Here is a 26102-nt window from a genome sequence, read left to right as displayed (position 1 = left end):
TGCTAAATCGAGTAGGATTGTTGCGCGTCAGAGGTTATCAAAGGAATAATAAGAATCCTCCAGGTATTAACAAATTCAGAGATAAATCAAAAAGATGGCAGCAACTGATCGAGAAATACGTGTTAAAATTCCAGAATGTTTGGTTTTATGCCAAACACGCTTAAAATGAAAATCTACGTGAACATTAATCAAACGTCAAGTAAAGAGGGATCATAATAATGAATGATCACTTAGTGCATAGGTATTTTAGCAAGTCACATTACGATGCAAATGAGTAACCGTCGGTTAGCCACTTAATTTATGAGCAGTACAAGAATCCTGTACTCATGAATAAAAAATCAACATTGTAGAGATAATAATGCTGGTACTTACTTTGGTTCAAGTCAGAAAGCCAATGTTCGTGTTAATATGCTGTCAATATGAGTTGATTTCGGATCACATTGGCTTTTGTTGGGCAAAACATATTAGTGGGTGAAAAAATCTGAGAGTACAGATTTATCAAAATATGTAAATATGAGTGATATATACTGTTACAACAAGGAATAGACTCACAGTAAATTATCTAATACACCGCCGAAATGTCAATGGTTTGAAAACGCTTGTTCGGTAACACCTTTGTAATCAGAGGATACCGACTCAGTCAAATCAGAAGTCACAAATGATAAAGTTCTAAGATATATTTTCAAATTTGTCGACATTGCAATAAGCGTTTGGTCTAAGCTAGCTAGTAGTCACAAGGGATGCGTAGCATAGCGTACCCACTCATGATTTGGTGTGGATGCTTGACCGATTGCCTTCAGTTAGGACATTTCCAGTAAATTAATGTGGCCAGCAACATTGTCGATGACTTTCTGAACTATATAGTTTTGGGATATACTTGCCTATACGTAAGTATCCGAGATAATCACATATGGGGAAATCAGTGTGGAATGTTAACATAAATAGTAATTATATTAGAGGTCTGATATCACGGCAGCTAGCACGTGGGAACGAGAATTGTATGTGCAGATGTGTGTTTATGAGGAATAATCAGTAATTCATGAGAGCAGAGGACAAAGTAGTTACGGGAGTTCGTGGTCAATTTTAAACGACATTTTTGGAGCCGGTAACAGTAAATGTGCAAATTATTTGAAACTATGAGAAACGGGAACATTGTTAAAGATTGTTTACAAATTAGGTTTCTGTTAACAACTCAGAATTTAGGAAGTAGCAAGTGTAGCTTAAAAGATGAGCCTTTTATTACTGGAAGAGCTGACGTGTATGCTCAACAGTGTGGTTTAAGCTAGTTTTATCCAATAAAATTATTATTTCCGAAGAGAATACCCATTTATTATTTCTTATGTACTGTCTCGCTCATGTCTTGCTAATGAGTAATGCTTTACTGCTTAAAGCTCCTGAGGAATCGATATCATAATTTGTATATTTCCACCACGAAGAACCATGTTCCACTATTTCGAAGCTATGATTTTGTCTTGAGCGCGTGTTTTCAAATTGTTCGTCACAGAAATGGATGAACTCAGTTGGGGTGTTGAACTTTGGGTACGTAGACTTTTTACTAGTTAAATTAGTTCCTTGCGAACCGTATAATCACTCCCATGTATTCAGTCACACTTATGGTTTGCGTTTATTGCGTACATCCATACGGGTTACATATCGGTGAGACAATTATTTACTGGAGTGTGTTTGGTAGTAGACTCTTGCTTTTAGGAAAGTCACCAACAGCACACGATATTACTAAATAAGTTAGTAGCAATCATGTTGGCTAACGCAAAAACTGAGATCCAGTTCGTGTTGTTATCAAGCTTATAATCTTGGTAATCCTAAATTTAGGATTAACGAAGCTACTTAATCTAACAGATTTTGAAAGCTATGGAAAATTGTGATAACTTTAGGTTGCTGCGCATAATAATACCTTTGCGACAACCTATTTGGTTCATTCAGTCGTTAACTTCGTCTACTGGTGAGAAGATCGTATGCATTATGAATTCAGAACTTCTGAGCCTTTATCAAACCTTAACAAGTTTTTTAATCATGTAAAAGAAGAATATCCACTGTAATTCATTACTTTCTTGTAATATATTTTTACTTTATACTGTCTTCTGATTGACTAATAATTGAAATTGCTCAAACGCTTCTGATTGGCTCGTCCCTAAATTAGAGTCTCGCCGACCCTTTTTGTTCTTAGTAAAAATGCTACACACAATGTTTTAACCACAGGATAACCAATATTTTGGTTTAGCTCTTTTTTAGTTGGGCTTGTAAGTTTGTGTTTAAACTGAGCCACTTGCACTGTTTCATACTGGCAATATTTGGTTGTAAAGCCCCCAGTTTTGACTTCTTACGAATTATTTCCCAGGTTTTCAGTGAGTCGTAACACAGTCTAGTGTTTTATTTATTTAAGTGGACCCAAATCTTCAGATTATTTTTTGTGCACATCATTCCTATTGCTTCTACTATTGTCTAGCTTCAGTCAGTCAGCTACAACGTAAGACCAGGCGCATACATGCATCGGTCCAAATCGCCACACCTCATTAGCACAGCAACACGAACACCGGATTCATAGAAGCAGTTAACTCAGTGGTGTAATATATAAAGGAAAGATTTTATGTAGGAATATAATACGGAAAGAAAAAATCAATTCTTAGAAAGAAAGAAATGAAATAATTTTAATCTCATAGCTAAAAGGAAGACATACTGTATACACCTACACCATTGTAATCGATACTGAGCCATGTCACACAGAGTCTCCAACCACTTGTTGCGATAGTCGCGCGGACCCCAACCAAGTAGTCTGCATATACCTGCATGGCCTAGACCAGAAATTAGTGACTTTATGGACTGATGCCACGTTTCAGTTTGGACGCCCCTAACTTTCTTCCATACGTCTCCAACACTAGTCAGCATTGCGCGTCGTGCTAATCGGAGTTCAGACATATGTAACACATGGATCAACAATCTTAGTCGATGAAGATTTACAACCTCATCAACTGATTAACCATCATTCCCTAATAACCTGTGTCTCACCTCACTAATGCTTACCCGGTGATCCCCAAGCATCCTGACATTGTTGCTCAGTGCCGCCAAAAGACTGCATTTTATCAGCGTCTTCACCAAACAGAACTATGCCATCTGTGTGTTCAAAGTCGATAAGTGGACCTCTTGGTAAGAGATCAATTCCTGAAATTTCAGTCGACGAGAACGTTTTTTCCAGCAGTAGGTTCCCCATAAGCTCTGACTCAACTGGTAACGTTCGAGCAAAGAGCCTTCACAAGGTTTATGTACTTCTGAGGTAAGCCTTTCAATGACAAACACTGCCACAGAACCTCTCGGTCTATATAATCAAATGCTGCTTTTAAGTCAAGAAAGACCACCATTGTCGGATGCCGATGAGTATGCCTATGTTCTAGAACCTGACGAATGGTGAATATGTGGTCGATGCAGCCACGACCAGGTCTAAAGCACGCCTGATTTTCTCGTATTTGCAGTTCACGAGTTTTATTTATGCTTCCGATAATTATTGAGGCCAGTATTTTAGATGCTATCTGGCTTCAATAAAGAGACCAATGGAGGTCTATAAACTATGCGTAAGATTAACACTACGTGCATTTTGAAGGTTTTGCTGCTATCTGGTTGTTACAAGGCAGTGAAGACCGTCAAAGGATTGGCTTCCTGCCTCCCTTAGTACAACTTCAGTTACTCTAGATATGCCTTAGGTTGGAATGTGGTTTATTATCTTCCAATTGTCAAAAACAGATTTAAAACTTTGTTACTTCATATCAATCCATGGTTTTTTTCCTGTCCACACATTTGTATTGACTTGAGAGATGTTTTGGCTACTCTAATTTCCTTAATGCTTCAGTCAGTCAGTAACAACGTAGAACTTCGTACGTACGTACATCAGTTCGAGTTGCCACACCACATTAGCACAGAGATGCAGTGGTCGATTCAAATCCCGTAGTGGTAGAGGTAATAAGAGTATAAGCAGTGATCGGGAAGATTAGTGTTTGGAGATGTTACTTAAAGAGTATAATCCAGTGAAATAAATTTGGAAAGAGAAAAAAAAGAGAAAAGGAGGAATAAGGAGATCAAAATTTGGGAGAACACAAAGAGTGTATGCACCTGCGCCATTGCAAACGATTTTGAGCCATGTCATTCAGGGTCTCTAACCATCGGTTGCTATCATCTCGTGGTCCCCAACCAGGTAGTCTACACCTGCCAACATGACTCAGTCCACTTGTCAGTGACTTCATGGACTTGTGCCATGTTTTGGTTTGGCCGCCCCTAGCTTTCTTCCAATCTACTCCTATACCACTGAACATAGCACGTCGAGGCAGTCGGTCGTTGGGCATATGTAACACGTGTCCCAGCCATCTCAACTGATCAAGTTTCACTACTTCATCAATTGATTTGCCATCCTTACCTAGTACCCGTTTCCTAACAACTGCATTACTTACTCGATGGTCCCAGGATATACGAGCAATATTTCGAAGACACCTATGATCAAATACTAGTAACCTACGAATATCCTCTACTCTTACCGGCCATGTTTCACTGCCATAAAGTAGGACGGAACGAACTGCTGCACAGTAAACACGTCCTTTGGTTGATAGACGGATATCTCGCCTACGCCATAAATGACGCAAGTTGGTAAAAGCTAGTCGAGCCTTCTGTATCCGTGCTGAGATTTCGTCACACACCAAACCACAAGGGTTGATGAGACTTCCAAGATAACTGATGCGGTCGACACGCTCAATTACTTCGTTCCCTATCACTAGTTCGGGTGTCAATGCAACCCAATCCTGAAGCAACATTTTGCATTTCGAGGGAGAGAATCGCATCCCGAACATGCTTGCATTGTTGCTTAGAGTGGTCAGAAGACTGTATTTTGTCAGCGTCTTCACCAAATAAAACTATGTCATCTGCATATTCTAAGTCAACAAGTGAACCTCCTGGTAGAAGTTCAACCCTTGGAAATTTAGATGAGGAGAGTGTTATCTCTAAAAGTACGTCGACCACAAAGTTGAACAAGAATGAGGAGAGTGGACAGCCCTGACGAACACCTCTTGAGGTAATCAATTCTGATGACAGTTCGCCATAAGCTGTCACTCTACCAGTTGTGTTCGAGTAGAGAGCCTTTACAAGGTTAATGTACTTCTTTGGTACTCCTTTCAGTGACAAACACTGCCATAGAACCTCACGATCAACAGAGTCGAATGCCGCCTTAAGGTCGAGAAATACTACCATTGTGGGGCGTCTGGACGTGTGTTTGTGTTCTAGAACCTGGCGTAGTGCGAATATCTGATCTATACAACCACGTCCAGGTCGAAAACCGGCCTGGTTTTCTCTAATCTGCTCTTCACGAGCTTTGATTAGGCGTCGAAGTATTATTGAAGCTAATATTTTAGACACTATATTAGTCAAACTGATTCCTCTGTGATTGTCACAAGAGGACTTTTGTCCTTTCTTATAGACTGGCACAATCAGTGATTGAGACCAGTCAGATGAGATTACGTCCAGTTCCCAAATTCTACCTAAGACCTCAGTTAATCTCACTGCTAATACTGGACCACCATCCTTAAAAATCTCAGGAGTAAACCTGTCAGGGCCTGCTGCTCTCCCTCGCTTCAGATTTCCTATGGCTTTTTCAACTTCGTAAAGGGACGGAGGACCTACATTAGTCAGTCAGTCAGCTACAACGTAGGACCAGGCACATATGTGCATCGGTCCAGGTTGCCATACCGCATCAGCACAACAAGATGAACACCGGATTCACAGCAGTGGTTAGGTCAAAGGTGGTAATATATAAGAGAAAGATTGCATATAGAGATATAGTACAAGAAGAAAGAATTGGTTCGTAGAAAGAAAGATATGAAGTGATTTTAATCTCTTAGTTTAAGGGAAGACAGGGAGTGTATACACCGACGCCATTGTGATCGATTCTGAGCCATGTCACCAAGAGTCTCCAACCATTGGTTACGAAAGTCACGCGGACCCCAACCAAGTAGTCTGCATCTACCAACATGGCTCAGACTAGAAGTTAGTGTCTTCAAGCACTGATGCCACGTTTTGGTTTGGCCGCCCCTAATTTTCTTCCAACCATCTCCAATACCGGATAGCATTGCACGTCGTGGTAGTCGGTGTTCAGGCATACGTAACACGTGGCCCAACCATCTCAGTCGATGAAGATTCATAACCTCATCAACTGATTTGCCATCATTCCCTAATACCCTGCGTTTAACCTCACTATTACTTACCCGGTGATCCCAGCAGACTCCAGCAATATTTCTAAGGCATCTGTGGTCAAATACTAGTAGCTTACGAGTGTCTTCTACTCTTAATGGCCATGTTTCGCAGCCGTAAAGTAAAACAGAACGGACTGCCGCGCAGTATACTCGTCTTTTTATTGATAGACGGATATCTCGCCTACTCCGTAGGTGATGTAAGTTGGCAAAAGCCAAACGAGCTTTTCGAATCCGTGCTGAGATTTCGTCCGATACCAACCCATTAAGGCTGATCAAACTTCCAAGATAAGTGAAGTTGTCGACGCGTCCGACTACTTCACTCCCTATCCTTAGTTCAGGTGTTGACGCAGACCAGTCTTGAAGCAACAACTTGCATTTAGAGGGAGAGAAGCGCATTCCAAACATTCTGGCATTGTTGCTTAGTGCTACCAAAAGACTCTGCATTTTGTCAGCGTCTTCACCAAACAGGACTATATCATCTGCGTATTCTAAGTCGATAAGTGGACCTCCTGGATGGAGATCAATACCCGAGAATTCAGTGGACGAGAAAGTTATTTCCATCAGTAGATCTATGATGAAGTTAAACAAAAATGGGGAAAGTGGACAGCCTTGACGGACACCACTTGAGGTTGCAAAAGTAGATGACAGTTCTCCATAAGCTCTCACTCGACTAGTAGTGTTTGAGTAAAGAGCCTTCACAAGGTTTATGTACTTCTGTGGTACGCCTTTCAATGACAGACACTGCCACAGAATCTCGCGGTCTACCGAGTCAAATGCTGCTTTTAAGTCGAGAAAGACCACCATTGTCGGACGCCGATAAGTATGCCTGTGTTCTAGAATCTGACGAATGGTGAATATGTGGTCGATGCACCCACGACCAGGTCTAAAGCACGCCTGATTTTCTCGTGTTTGCAGTTCACGAGTCTTAGTTAGGCGTCCGATAATTATCGAGGCTAGTATTTTAGATACTATATTAGTTAAACTAATCCCTCTATGGTTGTCACAGGATGATTTTGACCCTTTCTTATATATTTGGACGATAAGCGATTGCGACCAGTTAGGTGAGATAACGTCTAACTCCCAGATCTTAGCTAAAATATTAGTCAACCTAATCGCTAAAATTGGACCACCATCCTTAAAGACCTCTGGAACCAGTCCATCTGGACCAGCTGCTCTTCCTCGCTTCAGATTAACTATAGCCTTTTGAACTTCAGCAAGAGTTGGGGGACCTACTTCAATGTACCATTCACACTGTCTGGGAATGGAGGGTAGTTGTAGAGTAGCTCAAGGCCAGTTGAACTGTTCTCTGAAATGTTCCGCCCATCGTTCTAAACGTCTGGACTGACAGCAGATGAGGGTGTCGTCTTTTTCCGAAATAGTCTGACTTACACTTGACTTATTAATTCCAGTTTCTTTTATTAGTCTGTAAAGCTGTCTTGTGTTACCTATAGTCGCCGCCTTTTCCATCTCTTTTGCTTTCATTGCCCACCACTGCTCACGGTCGTTTCTTAGACTTTTTCTTAACCTAGATCTGATTTGTTATTGCTTTTCATCATGTTCGGAACCTGATGGGACGAGTTTGCGAGAATCCATCAGTGTGATAGACTTTGAAGAAATCCACTGGTTCTTTGTAACCCTGTGGTTTAAATCACTGATAGATGTCACTGCTGTTTCCACAGCTGTTTGTATGGCTTTCCAAGCAACAACTGGGTCAACCTCGTCTTCAGAACTACCTAATCGTGACCTCAGTTGTTCCTGGAACCTACTTTTGGTTTCCTCGCTACTCAGTTCGGTTCTAATGGGTCTTTTAACTGTGGCTTTTTTGCGTCCAGTGAGGCGCAAGCAGATGCGTGCCGGTATTAGGGCGTGGTCGGAGTCCAAGCAGGTACTCCAAAATGAGCGACAATCTTCTACCGACCCTCTCCAACGATGACTGATGGCAATATGGTCTATTTGAGTCCATCGTTGGTTTGGTGTAGGGGGTCGCTATGTTAGACGATGTCTTTCCTTATGCTTAAAATTTGTGTTTGCTAAAAATAAGCGATTGTCTGAGCACAGTTGCAGCAGACGGTCACCATTATCTGTTCGCTGTGCCGGAATGCTAAAATATCCACCTGAATGCCTTTCTGTTTGGTTTAAGCTACCTATCTGAGCATTAAAGTCACCCCCTATGAGTACTATGTCTGAGCGTTTAGCTTTCTGAAGAAGTTCAGAAAGCTTTCTGTAAAATTCATCTTTCACATCATCTGAGCTGCAGTCAGTGGGAGCGTAGGCAGAAACGACGAAAAGGCAACGACGTGTATCCCTATCCTTCCGAGTTCTTACGGAGCCGTTTAACCGAACAGCACATAGACGACTGTTGACGGGGATCCACTCTAGCAGTGCTTGTTCCGCCCTCATGCTTAGTGCTATGCCTACACCTGCCAGTCCACGAGAACTGGCCATCGGGTCACCAGATACACGTAGGGTGTATCTCGTTGGCTCTCCGTTTTGCCGAGGTGAGGTCAAGTGAATGACCACACTGGAATCCTGTATGCGTGTTTCGGAGACACAGCATACATCAATGGAAAGAGACTCTAGGGTTTTAGCCAAGGAAGCCTGCTGACCGATTTGACATAGGGTGCGTACGTTGAAGGCTCCAATGTATAGTGTGGAGCGAGGTTTCAGTAGACCTGGGACAGTGTTTTGAGCACTAGAATCGTTGGCTATGGTGACACTTGAGGGGGAAGCCGAAAAAAGAAGTTTAGAGTATGAAGTCGATGTAGGAGGAATAATAGGAATTGAAGAGGAAGGTTGATTATGAATACAGTGGTCTCGAGTGCTGTTAGAGGTATGAGGGCGGTTATCACTTCCCGGTTGCCCACACCGAGAAAGGGTTCTTCTGGAGGTACCTGAAAAGGAAATTGGATTAGAGGTGGTCTCAGTGACCTGAGAGCGTGACCGCAGTGCCCAAGGGACAACTGCTTGAGGCCGGTCGCGCACGGCCTTTTCGTGGAAGGTTTTTGACGTGTTAGCTCCGTTCTTCAAAGGGCCTTACCGCCGGAGACGGAAATCCGTGAGGTAAGGTGAGGTGTGACATTTTTAGGGTCGACCTTTTCTAACCCCACCCCTCCTTGTGGGAAGGCAGCATCGCTGTCATGCTGGTTGTCTGAAGGAAACACCTTACTGCAGTCACACCTCTGTACAGTCAGCAGTACGACTTCGCCTTCGGACCTTGGGTTTGTTGCTTTTAGTCTTACCGCTCTTCAACCGACCTGTCTGACATGGTAGGACCTTGAGGAACGGTTGTTCCAGCCAGTATAGCTCGGTTGCTTCATCACGATAGGCAAGCCCGACCACCACGTCAAGGTAGCAACAACGGTCGGGGACCTACATTAACTTGCCATTCAGGTTGACTAGAGATCGTGGGAAACCGAAGTGTGGCTGAAGGCCAGTTGAACTGATCCCTAAAGTGTTCTGCCCATCGATCCAATCTCCTGGATTGAGAATGAATAATATGTCCATATTTCTCTGAGATTGTTGCACTAACGGTCGGGTTCCTAATTCCGGTTTCCTTAACGAGTCTGAACAATTGTCTGCTATTACCTATTGCCGCTGCCTTTTCCATCTCTCTTGCTTTCGCTACCCACTACTGTTCGCGATCATTGCGTAGACTTCTTGTCAGCTTGCGCTTAAGCTGACTTCGCTCTTCATTATGTTCAGAGTCAGGTGGAATGAGTTTCCGAGCATCTATCAGTGCGATAGATGCTGCTGAGATCCAGTGTTGCTCCCTAACCTTCTGGTTTACCTTACTAGCAGATATCACTGCTGTTTCCACAGCTTTTCGGATACCATTCCATGCTGCATCGGGGTAGGCATCACATACATGGCTGCGTAACTGTTTTCCTAGTTGTTCCTGAAATATACTCTTAGCTTGACTATCATTAAGTAGGCCCCTAAGAGGTTTCCTTGCAGCGTCTTTCCTACGTCCAGTAAGACGCAAACAAATACGCGCTCGCACTAGAGCATGATCTGAATCTAGGCATGTGCTCCAGAATGAGCGAAAGTCTTCTACCGAGCCCCTCCATCGGTGGCTGATAGCGATGTGATCTATTTGGGTTCAACGTTGGGACGAATTACGGGGTCTCCACGTTAAAAGATGTTTTTCCTTATGCTTAAAGTTAGTATTTGCCAGGAACAGGCGGTTATCTGAGCATAGCTGCAACAGACGGTCGCCATTATCTGTTCTTTGAGGCACGACACCATAAGATCCACCTAGGTGTCTTTCCCTATCGCTTAGTTTACCTACTTGAGCATTAAAGTCACCGGCCACTATTACTACATCAGAGTGCCTAGCTTTTCGGAGAAGGTCGGAAAGCTTTCTGTAAAACTCATCTTTTACATCATCTGCGCTGCAGTCTGTGGGAGAATAGGCAGAGACGACGAAGAGGCAACGACGAGTGTCCCTATCTTTCTGGATTCTTACTGTTCCGTTCAGTCGGACAGCGCACAAACGACTGTCTACTGTGATCCAGTCTAAGAGAGCTAGTTCTGCCCTAGGACTCAATGCCATACCTACGCCGGCGAGGCCACGGGAAGCAGAATCAGGGCTTCCAGATACACGAAGCGTAAATCGAGTCGGTTCTTTATTTTGGCATGGTGAGGTCAGATGAATGACGCTACTTGGATCCTGTATGCGCGTTTCGGAGACGCAGCACACATCGATGGCGCGAGATTCTAGAGTTTTAGCTAAGGAAGCCTGCTGTCCTATTTGGCAAAGTGTTCGTACGTTTAAAGCTCCTACATGTAGTTTAGAGCGTGGTTTCAGGAGACCAGGAATGGCGTTCCACGTACTCGAATCGTTTGCCCTAGCGGTGCGAGGTGATAAAGAGACGTGAGGAGGGTTAGTCATGGAGATAAGAGGGGTATTAGGAGGTGTAGGAAGGATTTGAATGTGACCAACTTGGTCTCGTGTGCTGTTACGGGTATGAGGGCTGATGTCACTTCCCGGCTGCCTACACCGTGGAAGGGTATTTCTTGAGGAACCTGAAAAGGAAATTGGATTAGTGTTGGTCTTGACGACCTGGGAGCGTGACCGCAGAGCCCAAGGGACAACTGCTTGAGGCCGGTCGCGCACGGCCTTTTCGTGGAAGGTTTTTGACGTGTTAGCTCCGTTCTTCAAAGGGCCTTACCGCCGGAGACGGAAATCCGTGAGGTAAGGTGAGGTGTGACATTTTTAGGGTCGACCTTTTCTAACCCCACCCCTCCTTGTGGGAAGGCAGCATTGCTGTCATGCTGGTGTTTACTGTCTTGGATTGTTACATCTTGAATCAACTCACTTTCCAGCATTTACTAGCGGTTTGATTTTATGTTTAAACTGCTGCAAAAGTGTATATATCTAAAAATAACCGTAATAAAAAACAAGTACATGTATATACTGCATGCAAATAAGTAAGTTCTGACACGCATGTGTATAGGCCAGAGCGGCTTATGCCAATCTAGATCATCTTTGGCGCCTTCGTGATGTTAGTCTGGCTGTAAAAGGTCGGATCTACAACGCGTGGGTGAGAGCAGTCTTGATCTATGCTTGTGAAACCTGACATTTCCGAGTTGAGGATGTTAGACGACTTTCTGTTTGATCATCGTTGTCTCCGAAGGATTGCTGACATCCAGTGGCAACACCATGTTAGTAATGCAGAGGTTTGGCATCATGTGTTCGGGCTCAGTGACGATAATCCAATTGGTGTCACCATCTTGAAACATCGACTTCGGTGGCTTGGACATGTTCTACGAATATCTTCCCAGAGAATTCCACGTCGTGCATTATTTGCCGACGCTGGGACTGGTTGGAAGAAGCGGAGAGGTGGTCAGTTTATGACATGGTGTCGTTTTTGATGAAGTTTTGTTCTCTGAGCTGGATGGTTTGGTCATGGAGCTTTTATCGTTCTTCTGAACGACATCATCAGCACAAACTTCAGATAGATAGACCTCTATCTGTAGTTTTTGCTCCCTTGTACCAATATGTGTTCAAGTAGATAAATAAAATACCACGCTAACCTCGCCAACTTGCACCTCTTAACATGATTGAAAATAAGTCGGTTGTATTAGTTGATCCCGTGTTTTGATCCGACGGTTTTTGGTTCTTCCATTTTACTCCTTTATAAGTCAACATAGTCCGTCAGAATATGCAGCGTTTAAGAATACGTATTAAGGGTTCCAGTCAATTTCGGTCGATAAAGCTTCACAAACTCAAGCAACGCGTATCTACCCCAACTTCTACGCTAATGGTGACGGGCTGAAACTCACCCATGGTAATATTTTCTTGATGGTCCAAACATCCTTAAGCATTTTCAAAAGTGAATAGTCAACTATTCCAAATCAACATAAGTTCTCTACTCCTAAAGAGCATATATGACGACTATCAAGTGGTGACTGTGTTATCCGGTTGTAAATTGGATTGAAGAATGTCCCGTGCGGGGTTGTGCTGCGGCGCGCTGGTTAGCCATTTCATAAATAATGTGTACTAGCAAATACGTGGAGAAGACTAGAATATTCTTGCGTAAATGTTATAAAAATATTGACGTTTTACTTATTTATTTACTATTTATTCGAACACAAACGTTGGTACAAGGAGGCACGAAATGCATATGCGCCACCTAATAAAAATGAGGTCAGTAGTAGTTATCATTGATTTGTGTGAGAGCTGTGATACTGCTCGGGCGTCCGAACCGAAGCAGGCGGTCTTCTTAGAGGGCCACACCCGGAGCCTTTGACATGAAAGTCTAATCCACAAGGCAGTAGAGCAATTTTAGGAGATGCAGTCCCATGGTAACTGGTGATCAATGATTGGTTCGTACGCCTTTTGTTTCCTCAGGATACTGAAGGCCATGTGCACCGTTGGTTTGGAATCAGGGTTTTCCAACTACCCTAGGTGGATCCTCCATATCCACCAACCTGGTTGAAGCGCCGGACATTCGCTTTCGTCCTCCCGATTTCGCAAACAACACCCCTGCCGCGAGAAGGCAGTGAGTAGGACTTCCCTGTCAGTGGCTGTATGCGCGTGCCCATGTGAGAGCACTTCGAGATGGAGAGCTGGCTCCTCACCCTCGGCCGTACCATGTCATTTGAAGGCGTTTTACTTATTTTGATTTCTACTTCGTGCAAATGGTTGTACAGAGGTGTGACTGCAGTACGGTGTTTCCTTCAGACAACCAGCATAACAGCGATGCTGTCTTCCCAAAAAGGAAGGGTGGGGTTAGAAAACGTCGACCCTAAGGACGCACACCTTATCTCACGAATTTTCGTCTACGGCGGAAAAGTTCCAACAAGTATGGAGCTAACACAAAAAAGTCATGTGTAACAGGCAGCAAGCAGCTGTTCCTTGGGCACCGCGGTCACACTCTCAGGTCACTAAGACCAATTCTAGCTCGATTTCGTTTTTCCAGAAGAACCCTTTAACGGTTTGGGCAAATGGTGATTGATAGCTCCCCTCATACCTCTAACATCAATGAAGACCACTGTGTTTATAATTAATTTCCCTCTTAGATTCCTATTATTCTTCCTACCTCAACTATCTACTCTAAAGTGTCACCATGGTCAACGATTCTAGTGCGCGAAATACTGTTCAGAACGCTGGGCGGAATACTTTAGGAAGCAGTTCAGCTGGCCTTCAGATACTCTACAGCTACCCACCATTCTAAAACAGCCTGAATGGAGCATTGAAGTGGGTTCTCCCACTCTAGCTCTACCACATCGGAAATGAGGAAGATCAGCTAGCCCAGATGGATGAACTCCAGAGGTCTTTAAATATGGTGGTCCAGTTTTATCGATTAGGTTGACCAATATTATCAGGCTGGCTTCAGACCTGGTCGTGGGTGCATCGACCACATATTCACCATTCGTCAGGTTCTAGAACATAGGCATACTCATCGGCATCCGACAATGGTGGTCTTTCTTGACTTAAAAGCAGCATTTGATTATATAGACCGAGAGGTTCTGTGGCAGTGTTTGTCATTGAAAGGCTTACCTCAGAAGTACATAAACCTTGTGAAGGCTCTTTGCTCGAACGTTACCAGTTGAGTCAGAGCTTATGGGGAACCTACTGCTGGAAAAAACGTTCTCGTCGACTGAAATTTCAGGAATTGATCTCTTACCAAGAGGTCCACTTATCGACTTTGAACACACAGATGGCATAGTTCTGTTTGGTGAAGACGCTGATAAAATGCAGTCTTTTGGCGGCACTGAGCAACAATGTCAGGATGCTTGGGGATCACCGGGTAAGCATTAGTGAGGTGAGACACAGGTTATTAGGGAATGATGGTTAATCAGTTGATGAGGTTGTAAATCTTCATCGACTAAGATTGTTGATCCATGTGTTACATATGTCTGAACTCCGATTAGCACGACGCGCAATGCTGACTAGTGTTGGAGACGTATGGAAGAAAGTTAGGGGCGTCCAAACTGAAACGTGGCATCAGTCCATAAAGTCACTAATTTCTGGTCTAGGCCATGCAGGTATATGCAGAGGGTGAATAATGACGTAGTAAATAATAATAATAATAATAATAATAATAATAATAATAATAATAATAATAGTAATAATGCGAGTCACTTGATTGTTATTTGGAGCGAGAGGAATATTTTTCATAAGTAGATAGTTTATCATGTTTTTGTGTGCGAGCTGAGATACTGCCCGGGTGCCCAAACCGAAGCAGGTGGTTTTCTTAGGGGGCCACGCCCCGAGCCTTTGGCCTAAAGGTCTAACCCACAAGGCAGTGAAGCATCGTGAGGAGATGCAGTCCCATGGTAGCCGGTGACCAAGGAATTGGTTCATACGCCCCACAATGGTAGTATTTCTCGACCTTAAGGCGGCATTCGACTCTGTTGATCGTGAGGTTCTATGGCAGTGTTTGTCACTGAAAGGAGTACCAAAGAAGTACATTAACCTTGTAAAGGCTCTCTACTCGAACACAACTGGTAGAGTGACAGCTTATGGCGAACTGTCATCAGAATTGATTACCTCAAGAGGTGTTCGTCAGGGCTGTCCACTCTCCTCATTCTTGTTCAACTTTGTGGTCGACGTACTTTTAGAGATAACACTCTCCTCATCTAAATTTCCAAGGGTTGAACTTCTACCAGGAGGTTCACTTGTTGACTTAGAATATGCAGATGACATAGTTTTATTTGGTGAAGACGCTGACAAAATACAGTCTTCTGACCACTCTAAGCAACAATGCAAGCATGTTCGGGATGCGATTCTCTCCCTCGAAATGCAAAATGTTGCTTCAGGATTGGGTTGCATTGACACCCGAACTAGTGATAGGGAGTGAAGTAGTTGAGTGTGTCGACCGCACCAGTTATCTTGGAAGTCTCATCAACCCTTGTGGTTTGGTGTGTGACGAAATCTCAGCACGGATACAGAAGGCTCGACTAGCTTTTACCAACTTGCGTCATTTATGGCGTAGGCGAGATATCCGTCTATCAACCAAAGGACGTGTTTACTGTGCAGCAGTTCGTTCCGTCCTACTTTATGGCAGTGAAACATGGCCGGTAAGAGTAGAGGATATTCGTAGGTTACTAGTATTTGATCATAGGTGTCTTCGAAATATTGCTCGTATATCCTGGGACCATCGAGTAAGTAATGCAGTTGTTAGGAAACGGGTACTAGGTAAGGATGGCAAATCAATTGATGAAGTAGTGAAACTTGATCAGTTGAGATGGCTGGGACACGTGTTACGTATGCCCAACGACCGACTGCCTCGACGTGCTATGTTCAGTGGTATAGGAGTAGATTGGAAGAAAGCTAGGGGCGGCCAAACCAAAACATGGCACAAGTCCATGAAGTCACTGACAAGTGGACTGAGTCATGTTGGCAGGTGTAGACTACCTGGTTGGGGACCACGAGATGATAGCAACCGATGGTTAGAGACCCTGAATGACATGGCTCAAAATCGTTTGCAATGGCGCAGGTGCATACACTCTTTGTGTTCTCCCAAATTTTGATCTCCTTATTCCTCCTTTTCTCTTTTTTTTCTCTTTCCAAATTTATTTCACTGGATTATACTCTTTAAGTAACATCTCCAAACACTAATCTTCCCGATCACTGCTTATACTCTTATTACCTCTACCACTACGGGATTTGAATCGACCACTGCATCTCTGTGCTAATGTTGTGTGGCAACTCGAACTGATGTACGTACGTACGAAGTTCTACGTTGTTACTGACTGACTGGTTCATACGCCATTTGTTCCCGCAGGATACTGGAGCCCATGTGCACCACTGATTTGGTTTGGGATCCGGTTAAAGCGTCGTACATTCGCTTTTCGTCCTCTCATTTTCGTAAAGAACATCCCCGCCACGAGAAGGCAGTGAGTAGGACTTCTCTGGCAGAGGCTGTATACGCGTGGCCGTGTGAGAGTATTTCGAGAAGGAGGGCGGGCACACCCCACTCTCCGTCATACCAGGGCATTTCAAACAAACTCGCAATATTGCGAACGAATAATACAGTGAAGAATGGTAGAATAAATAAACAAATAAATAATAGTATTTATTGAGAGATGAGATCCAGTTAAAAACATAGCAAAAAGTAAACTCAACTGAGTTCATTTCACTTTTATAGTTCTATAGAAAACTTCAGCAGACCCGCCTCTGGTTTGTATTTTAAGACATACCTGATAACGTCTCAAGCCTCTGAGTTGCACAGTGTGTAGGAAATCAACCAACAAGTCGTGATAGACCTGTAGGTGCTATTCCCACACAAATACCCTTTATATCGCTCGCCATGTTGTAAACAGACCTCTTTTTTTATACACAGTCTCGATAATTCACAATATGGAAGTTGCTGGGCTACATTTGTAAAGCAAGATTAAGCCACTAAAGTCGGTGTTTCAAGAGGGTGACTGATTGAATTATTGTCGCCATCCGAATGGCATTAATGACACGGTTCTGCTATTGGATCTAAACGGTCAAACACAGAACCTCAAAAAATACTCAACTCGCAGGTTCAGGTTTCACAAGTATAGGGCAGGTCTGTTTTCACCAACGTGATGTAAACTCGACCTTTTACAGCCGGAATAAAAACACAGAGATAGGAAGATATAAAGCTCATGAAGCTTCAAGTTTTTTACTGGTAGATTAGGTGATCCGGAACAGCTGTTAATGGGTACATGCACCAACTTTTGCTGCCTAGTATGTTCTGATCACCGGGCCTCTTAGGATGAATTTCGGAGCTTTTAAGTTACTCGACGTTTTCGTCGTGAAAAATGGGACAGTTTCAATTGTGCTGATCAATATAAAGTAATTCACGGAAAGTAAATCTGGGTAATCTACGTTTTACAGATTTATGGTTGTTAGATAAACTGCACTTCGTGATTTTGATGCTGATAAAATTATCAAGCTGTTGATCAAAATACCCTGAAGCCATAATTGAGCAGTTACCCTAGAGAGTACCCTGCACTGTTTATAATTTTAAATAAGAAATCATTGCGTTTTTAACTTGACTCAATAAAATATAACTGCCCAGCATTGCAGTTAATATACTTATTTCACCTGCCTTTTTATGCTAAAATCTAACCGTAAACAAAGGTTTATAAAGTATTTTAAACCCCATCCTTTTTGTTTTGGTTAAGTCAACATTTTGTTTTTGGGTGTATGACGTACACCTTAAACGGATAATCTTCGGTTGTGGGTAGTGAAAGTTACGTTTAATTAAAGAATACTTGTAAGCCAACTGCTCCGCATTGAACAATCAGTCAGCCAGTCATCAACAACGTAAAAATTCGTACGTACGTATATTAGTTCGAATTGCCATACCACATTAGCACAGATACGCAATTGTCAATGCGAATCCCGTAGTGGTAGAGGTAGTAAAAGTATAAGCAGTAACCGGAAAGATTAGGCTTTGAAGATGTTATTCAAAGAGTATAATCCAGTGAAATAAACTTGAAAAGAGGAAAAAAGGGACATGAAGAATTCAGAAGATTAGAATTTGGGAGAACAACTAGATTATAGTCATAGTTAAGCAGATGAGAAGTTTTGTCATATTTCAACAACCAGCTCGATCATCAAGTTATTTTCTCACAAATGCGGTTTTCCTATCCATAATCTATACCTCTCTTCATCATGTTATCAGCTAGCGAAATGACAAAATAGTTCATTTCACACAAATTATATATATGTACTAACTGTAGCAATGTAATAAAATTGAGACAACTGAAATCCTAAAAAAATAATTGTATTTAGGATTTTTCCGAATACTGTGATGAGAAAACCAAGGTTGTCAAAATTATGTGATATATTTGCGCAATATATTTCGAAATCTGATCATACATTTACTTGTGGGTTAGACCTTTAGGCCAAAGGCTCGGGGCGTGGCCCCCTAAGAAAACCACCTGCTTCGGTTTGGGCACCCGGGCAGTATTACACCCCATACACAGCATGAAATGACAATACTTACGGAAAATACTATACTTGCTTCGATTAACAGATTTGTGTGGCGCATATATATTTGATGCCATCTTGTACCAATATTTATGTGTTCAAATAAATAAATAATAGGCTTCAGTAAACTTCAGTGTACGTCCCTGAATACATTTGTACAAAGCTATAAGGGCTGGATTGATATCAACATTATGACCGGTTTCAATTAAATTTTTCACATTAAAGGAAGATGTTTGTCTATCCTGCGATCTTATTTGACCATTGGAGTTCATTTTTTTCTATAGTCACTTGGGTATGTGTTCAATCACCCTTACTTGCAGCTCACGACCTGTCTTCCCTATTTACATGTGTCCACACATATATGTAAAGTAATAGACGCAATGGGATATGATGATGTCGCTTACATGTTGTTTGGGTTTTCAGTGAAACATATACTTTGATTATTCGATAATGACGAGTTAGAGTGCATAGGATGTCCCGTTGATGGCTAATTTAAGCTTCAACATGAGACTATTTGAGTCACCTCTAAATGATTAGGTGGTAGACTCGTTTTCCGGGTGCCGGAAACGTCATGGGTCTCATCGTATTTCTACCAACGGTTTGTAAACCCGAATGAATAACCGTTATTAAGTTTCCAGTTTAGAGCTTCGTGTCTCCTTCAATAATATCACTAGTACAAACACGATTGATCCCATTTAGTAAGCCCTTTATTAATCCACGTTTGTAATGGGTTGGACAATAACTATGGAAGTTAAGAGATTGCTCTGTCCATGTCGAGTTTCTATGTACAGAACGTTTGATCAAGCCATCATCTCTTCTACTAATCATTATGTCCAGAAAAGGGAGCAGGTTATTCATCTCTTTTTCGCATTTTAGAGGAATATGCTTTTGACTTGTGTTGATTTCTTTGAACAAGCGGTTCACAGCTTCACTTTTATCACCTGTGACTAGTATGTCATCCACGTACCATTTATACAAACACATCTTTTGAATTGAGTCTTTAACTAGACTATCCACATATCGACCAACAATGATCCTGAAGGACTACCCATAGCTTCGCCATCAATCTGTCGAAAATGCTCACCTTCGAAAGCGAGTCTCATATCGTGAGTATATTTCTTTAAACATAAACATTAATACAAAAAGGCATCAAATATATATGCGCCACACATTGTCAGTACATAATAATAATAATGATAAAACTAAGTTTTTACAGGGAATGGCAATGAATGGTTATTCAAAGAAATATAATCACACAAAATATTATGTTTATAGTACAAATTCAAAAATACTTGCTTGTTGAACATATCATTTTATACGAAAAGTTGGTTTCTATGCTCTTGAACTTGCTTTTTTTTTGTAACTCTAGGATCAAGTAGAGAATCTTTTTAAACATGAAATCGATCAGATCGGGCTAACTGAGTCCTACTTCAAACTTTTCTCCGATGTCCAAAAGTTACAGCATGAATTTGGAAAGAAACTAAGGTAAAGTAACATTTTATTACCATTCATTTTCGATTTCTATAGGAAAACGGTTTCTGTATATTTACCGAGGAAGAAACCCGATGTTGACGAATTATCTTCCGTTCTGACATATTCAAGTATCGTTCCACAGATACTTGAAATGGGTGTAACACATGAGGCTAGTTCCAAAAAACTTAATGAATCTGTTGTCAATCCATTGAAAACTCAAGTCGAAAATGAGAAGAGATCCTTGGAAAAACAGCGTTCTCATTGGTCAAAGCTAAACGCGACCATAGAACAGTCGCGTAAACAGTTAGAATTAAGCTGGCAAAAGTATGTAACCAATTTCAAAGAAAGGCAGAAAGCATATGAGGTTTCGGAAAAGGCTCAAAACGATATCCAACTAGCGCGGGTCGATCAACAGAAGGTGGGTTTATTATTTATTGTTACATCGGTGGTAAATTTGACCCACACTCTAGAGTTTTGTTTTTGTCAGTATGGTGTTATATTTCATTTTTTCCTATAAAGTTGGTTGTAGTCCATGGTGATGTGTGTACATATTTTTAAAATTCGAGTGATTACTAAGCACAAATATCTTATAGATGTTATAAGTTTAATACCATGACAAATGCTGAGTAATTGACCCTCACTTAGGCCATTCGAGTAAGTAAATCTTTTGTTTGTGACGTGATCAAAAGACTTAATTTCCTTGCTTCCTATCATGAAAATCAGAATACCCACCAGTTTGTGGTACATGAGCCATCCAAATGCATGTCCTATACTTCAGTTAATTGCTAGTAACTGGCAGTCAGTTCCTTTGTATAGTTTTCGTAGGACTTATTTTCACATGCTACTGTTCGGAATGGGATGTTAAAGCTTTAAATATATGTTTTGCATATTTCGTTAGTAGTGGCTTATTGGTTAAGATAATCGACTTTCAACCATTAGATCACAGGTTCGAAGCCTTTTCTAGCTACTTTGACTAGGACAACCGGATAGTATCGTTAGTCTTCACATCAGCATGTGGCATAAAGCTAAAAACAGAAACCTATACTTACCAGATGGGTTACATTATTTATTATTGCTTCATTAACATACAATGACCTTGTAACATCGTTTAAAGTGCATTTTTGAAATGCCGTAATTATAATAGGTAATCGGTAAATTATAATCTGATGCCACGTGAAAGTAACATAGAAGTGTTAATCTGGGATAGCGTGTACAATTAGATGGATTTTATGAACACAGTATGGATTATATTAATACCAAACAGTTATTTTTAAGCTCACAATATTTCTGTATTGGTTGTCTTACCACTTTTGTCTAGTTTGAAGCTCTTTATCAAAGTAAAATGCAGTCTTTTGATCAAGCTAGTAGAAATTACGTCGATGAATTAGCTAAATACAATATAGCCAATCGACGTTACTTCAGCACAGATATAGTGACTTTTGTAGATGATATGGAATGTTCAAGTCGTATGCGAAATAATCGTACTCGTGAACTTTTACTGATGGTCACCCGCATTAATGAAGAAACAATTTCCAAACTTACTAGCTGCAACAAGCTGATTTCTGAGGCTGTTTCTGCTCTTGATTCCTCCTATGTAAGTTTTTCTTTTAAAAAAATTGTTTCTTTTAGTGAGTTTACCACATTTTTATTAATTCCAGCAAATGTTTGGTCTTTTAATTTTTCTACGCTGTTACAAAATATTCTTGTTTTTTATTGTAAATTTCACGAGGTTTATTTAACGTAATCCATTGAATATGCCATCTGAATTTGAAATTATGCATCCATTTACAAGATCTTCAGTAAATATATGGAGCAATTTATTTTGTGATTTGGAAGTTTGTAAAAAATATTACAAATTCCGCCAACGTTAGCACAGAGTATTCCTACACATTATTCTGTGTATATTAAAACAATTTAGAATCGATTTACATAGGCATCTGCTGTTTCTAGTAACTTATGTTAAATTGATTCATTAGAACAAATTATAAAAAAATCACGACAATGTTTATATCAGTAAGAAATTAGAAAATTATTTGAGTTGTGCTTGATGTTTATCGAAATGCATGGTCTGATGTCATAAAATATATAATAATGTATCGTAAAGTTTTTATCTCGGATATATCAGACAATGATAGCTTACTTATGAATGTTCCCAATGTAAATTAATCTTCTAAAACTAAACATTCTGGTTTTTTTGTACGACAGTATTTTTCGTGTAATTTATCACTACTAAATCACATAATTAGAAAAGTAACATTTGTTATAGTTTTTATTTATCTATTTCAACACATAGATAATGGTACAAAGAGGCGCCAAATTCATATGCGCCACACAAATCTCATTTGATATGTGTGAGGGCTGTGATACTGCCCGGGTAGCCAAACCGAAGCACGTGGTTTTCTTAGGGGGCCACACCCGGAGCCTTCGACCTGAAGGTCTGATCCACAAGGCAGTGGAGCATCGTCAGGAGATGCAGTCCCATGGAAGCCGGTGACCAACAATTGGTTCATACGCCATTTGTTCCCGCAGGATACTGGAGCTCATGTGCACCACTGATTTGGTTTGGGATCCAATTAAAGCGCTGGACATTCACTTTTCGTCCTCTCATTTTCGTAAACAACACCCCCGCCACGAGAAGGCAGTGAGTAGGACTTCTCTGGCAGAGGCTATATACGCCTGGCCATGTGGGGGCATTTCGAGACGGAGAGCGGACTCTCCTCACTCTCGGCCGTACCAGGGCATTTGGGGGCATTTGTTATAGTACCTACATTTATTTAAAGTGTAAATGTTGGTTAGTCGATTGGTTCCTGTATCTGATTGTGTGAACTGTGTTTACAGTAAACAACTTGGGTTATATATATATATATATATATATATATATATATATATATATATATATATATAAACTTATTATCTATTCACTATGTGTATTATGTAAACTTTTGTGTTGTTCACATGACTTATCCTTTTACAGGACTCAGCTAAGGTAATAAAGAGGTTGCATACAGATGAACAACCTCCTGCTGATTTACCATTCCTTGATTTGGATAAATGTCCTCCAGGTATTTTGGATGGTTCTGTCTCAGAACTGGGAGCTTTAATACTTGGTGTCGAGTCAGCAGAATGTTCAAATCAGTTAAATAACTCAGGAAGTGCTATTTCAGGAAGCGGGATGATGAGTGGACTCATTCGGTCTACTCACAAGAATTCAAAAGATGAATATCTTAGTTTACGCTCACCATTTATTTGTGGCATTAGTGTAAAAAGTATAAAAGTAAGTTTAAAAAATGTACTTTTATAAATGTACGTTATTCCACAAGTACAGACTACCTGGTTCGGATCTGGGTGATAACTGCGGTTAGAGACTGGGCGACATGATTCAGAATCGTTCACAATAACACAAGTTCACTCATTGGTTGTCATATTGGATTCTAAGTTTCCAAATCACCTCATAAAAACGTTTTTCCTTTTTTATTTCATAAATCTGTATTTTCTCGAATAATATCTTCAATGCCTAGTCTTTTCTATCCTTTCTAAGATTGCTACTGCATCTAACACTCTAGTATTTGCTTTGAGAATTTCATTTCACCGTGCAGATGAGGTGTGTGACAACCTGAACCGATGCACTCATTCGTCTATGTTGCATATGGCTGACCGACTGACTTCACCAGGCACTAACTAAACTGACATTAATCAGTTTCTTCATCGTCTTCAAAATTTGTAAAACGATACCACTGTATAATGGTAACTACGTTGAAAATCATATTATAACTCTATTATGAGTCATGAGTAATGAGTATATTTATGTGGTCGAATTTCTTTCAATTGTAGTGCTTCTCACCTTGGTATTTTCTGAATAGTTGTTTAAAGTTTAAGGGGTCACAATTGATCTATCTATGTGGCCAGAAAAGTTTGAACTAGACCACTGTACCACACCATTAATAGTTTTGACTCAAAACTTGTAGAGTAACTGAAGATTTGACAAACGATTATGTTAATTGGTGTAAGTAGCCGTCAATCAGTGATCGAATTACGATATAACTTTTATAGAGTTACAATCTGAAGTATAATTACATCCATTATATATGATTATTAATTTCCTCAGTAGTATTTTGTTTGTCATCATAATAGACCCACAGACAAATACAATGACATGAAATTTGTTTCTGAAGTGCATTGGTCAATACTTTCTACAACTGTGGGAATGTGTTTACATGGGTAAAGTGGCGTAACTAGTAGTGAACATGTAAATGACAAGCCAGTGTACTGATGATTGAATATAGTAAAAGTGAATCTATAACATCCTGATTGGCATTTAGTCTTTGACCATTGATGTTTATCAATACAAAGGCATTACCCCAGCACACCTACCTATGCGACTCAAATTAGGTGCTAGTGTTAAACTGGACTGGTCGAACTTCGACATATATTCACCCTGAAACTCTTTTATTCAGCTTACTTTACACTTTTTTCTACGTATTTTCATTTCAACCGTAATGTTCTTTTCATTTCTCATTTGCATGGGTGGAAAATTTTCAAAGATAAGATATGGTTCTTGATGATTTGTGTTCATTTAATAAAATGCTTTTGATATTTCAATATTCTTAGTATTTTCATGTTCTTCTGGTGAATGTTAACATGTTTATATGGTTATCATGAATTGGCGAAGCTAAAGTAACCAAATCTCATTGATATGCTATTAATTGTGGACACTGATCTGTTCATGGATGATATCAACCTTGTGTGGAATTATAACTTTCCTAAATGTAATTGTTGAACAATGGGTCAGTAATTTGAACACTTTACTCTCATCTCTCATTATGGGGATTTGTGAAGATTGTAATATTTTCACAGTTGAATTCACGAGTCAGTCTAAACTAGACCACCACTGAAAACCTGGAAGCATTGGACAGCCGTTTCATTTTAGTATGGGACTTCACAGCAGCGCGCATTTACGATCCCGCACGCGAAATTCGAACAGTTTAGGGTTGGTGATGAACTATTCCGTTCATTTGACTGATTTTATGTTAAAAATGACATGAACAAATATGCGTAACAGATTTTCAGCAAACCATTGTTCTGTCTGAAATGTTCGTAGATGTTTAAATGTAGTGCTTATTAAATCATTGACATATATCAATTAAGAATTGATGTGTAATTTATAAATCGTAAGCTGTACAAACAATCATTGTCAGACTTTGCAGTATGTTTTTTGGTTTATGCCTTTCCATAATAAAATAACGAAGTCGTGGCTCTGGTTTTTTATTTACATACTTATATAGTCCAAATAAAAACATGTGAAAAGTATTGTATGTTTTTTTATTTTATCTCTTAAATAATTTTGGTAAGTTAACTATCTTTATTCAGTAATTTTACTTTCATTTCAAGAATACAGATTTAACTATCAGACAAGTTGCTGACCGGATAAAAGTACTAAGGGACTTGGTTATGAAGACTGATAATGAACTGTAAGTACTTTATTGTAAAAATTCTTTGAATAAATAATAGTGATATGCTCAAACGGTAATTGAAATAGTCAAATTTAATATTTCAGTTCTCCAACATTTTCGTTGGATTGTATCCAGTTGTTGTTAAAGTTGATACTTCACATATGATGATTTAATTAAATAATGCTCTAGACCATTGCAAAACATTTTTTCATCAAATTGTCAATCTATGGACTCTAACTAATTCTCTTTCCAATCTTAAAGGTGTTTGCTTTACTTGACAATTTCTCAAATATCGAAGTTAGATATGTAAACCATGGGATGCCGATCCAATGATCTAAAGGTTAAACACTCACGACGAAACCTGAAGATGCTGGGTTAGACAAAGCAGTTGTCCAGTTCTTTGTGATTTTCAGAGGTTGTCGACGATCAATCCGTGATGTAAACTATAATAATTTTCTTTAAAAGTACTAAGAAGAATACGTTTCTAGTGTCTGGTTAATATTGGAAAGTTGAAAAATA

The 26102-nt window shown here is 40.5% G+C and overlaps 1 protein-coding gene across 2 annotated transcripts in view; it reads left to right on the top strand.

Moving 5' to 3' along the window:
- Nucleotides 1-1454: 1454 nt before the first annotated feature.
- Nucleotides 1455-26102, top strand: part of MS3_00001809 (uncharacterized protein) — a gene marked incomplete at its 5' end in the record, with an annotated part of 35356 nt that continues 10708 nt past the window's right edge. The window contains 6 exons of one of the 2 annotated variants that reach the window (XM_051209301.1): nt 1455-1539; nt 20030-20145; nt 20188-20551; nt 21452-21727; nt 23108-23407; nt 25522-25601. In XM_051209301.1, coding sequence (XP_051074743.1) covers nt 1507-1539; nt 20030-20145; nt 20188-20551; nt 21452-21727; nt 23108-23407; nt 25522-25601 — 1169 coding nt within the window. Of the gene's footprint in view, nt 1540-20029; nt 20146-20187; nt 20552-21451; nt 21728-23107; nt 23408-25521; nt 25602-26102 lie in introns of those variants that run through there. The other variant, XM_051209302.1, reaches the window with a different exon arrangement.

Source organism: Schistosoma haematobium, chromosome 1, assembly GCF_000699445.3.
Source record: "Schistosoma haematobium chromosome 1, whole genome shotgun sequence".
Taxonomy (NCBI): domain Eukaryota; kingdom Metazoa; phylum Platyhelminthes; class Trematoda; order Strigeidida; family Schistosomatidae; genus Schistosoma; species Schistosoma haematobium.
Note: the sequence above shows the minus strand (reverse complement) of the source record. Positions and strands in the feature narration are given on the sequence as shown.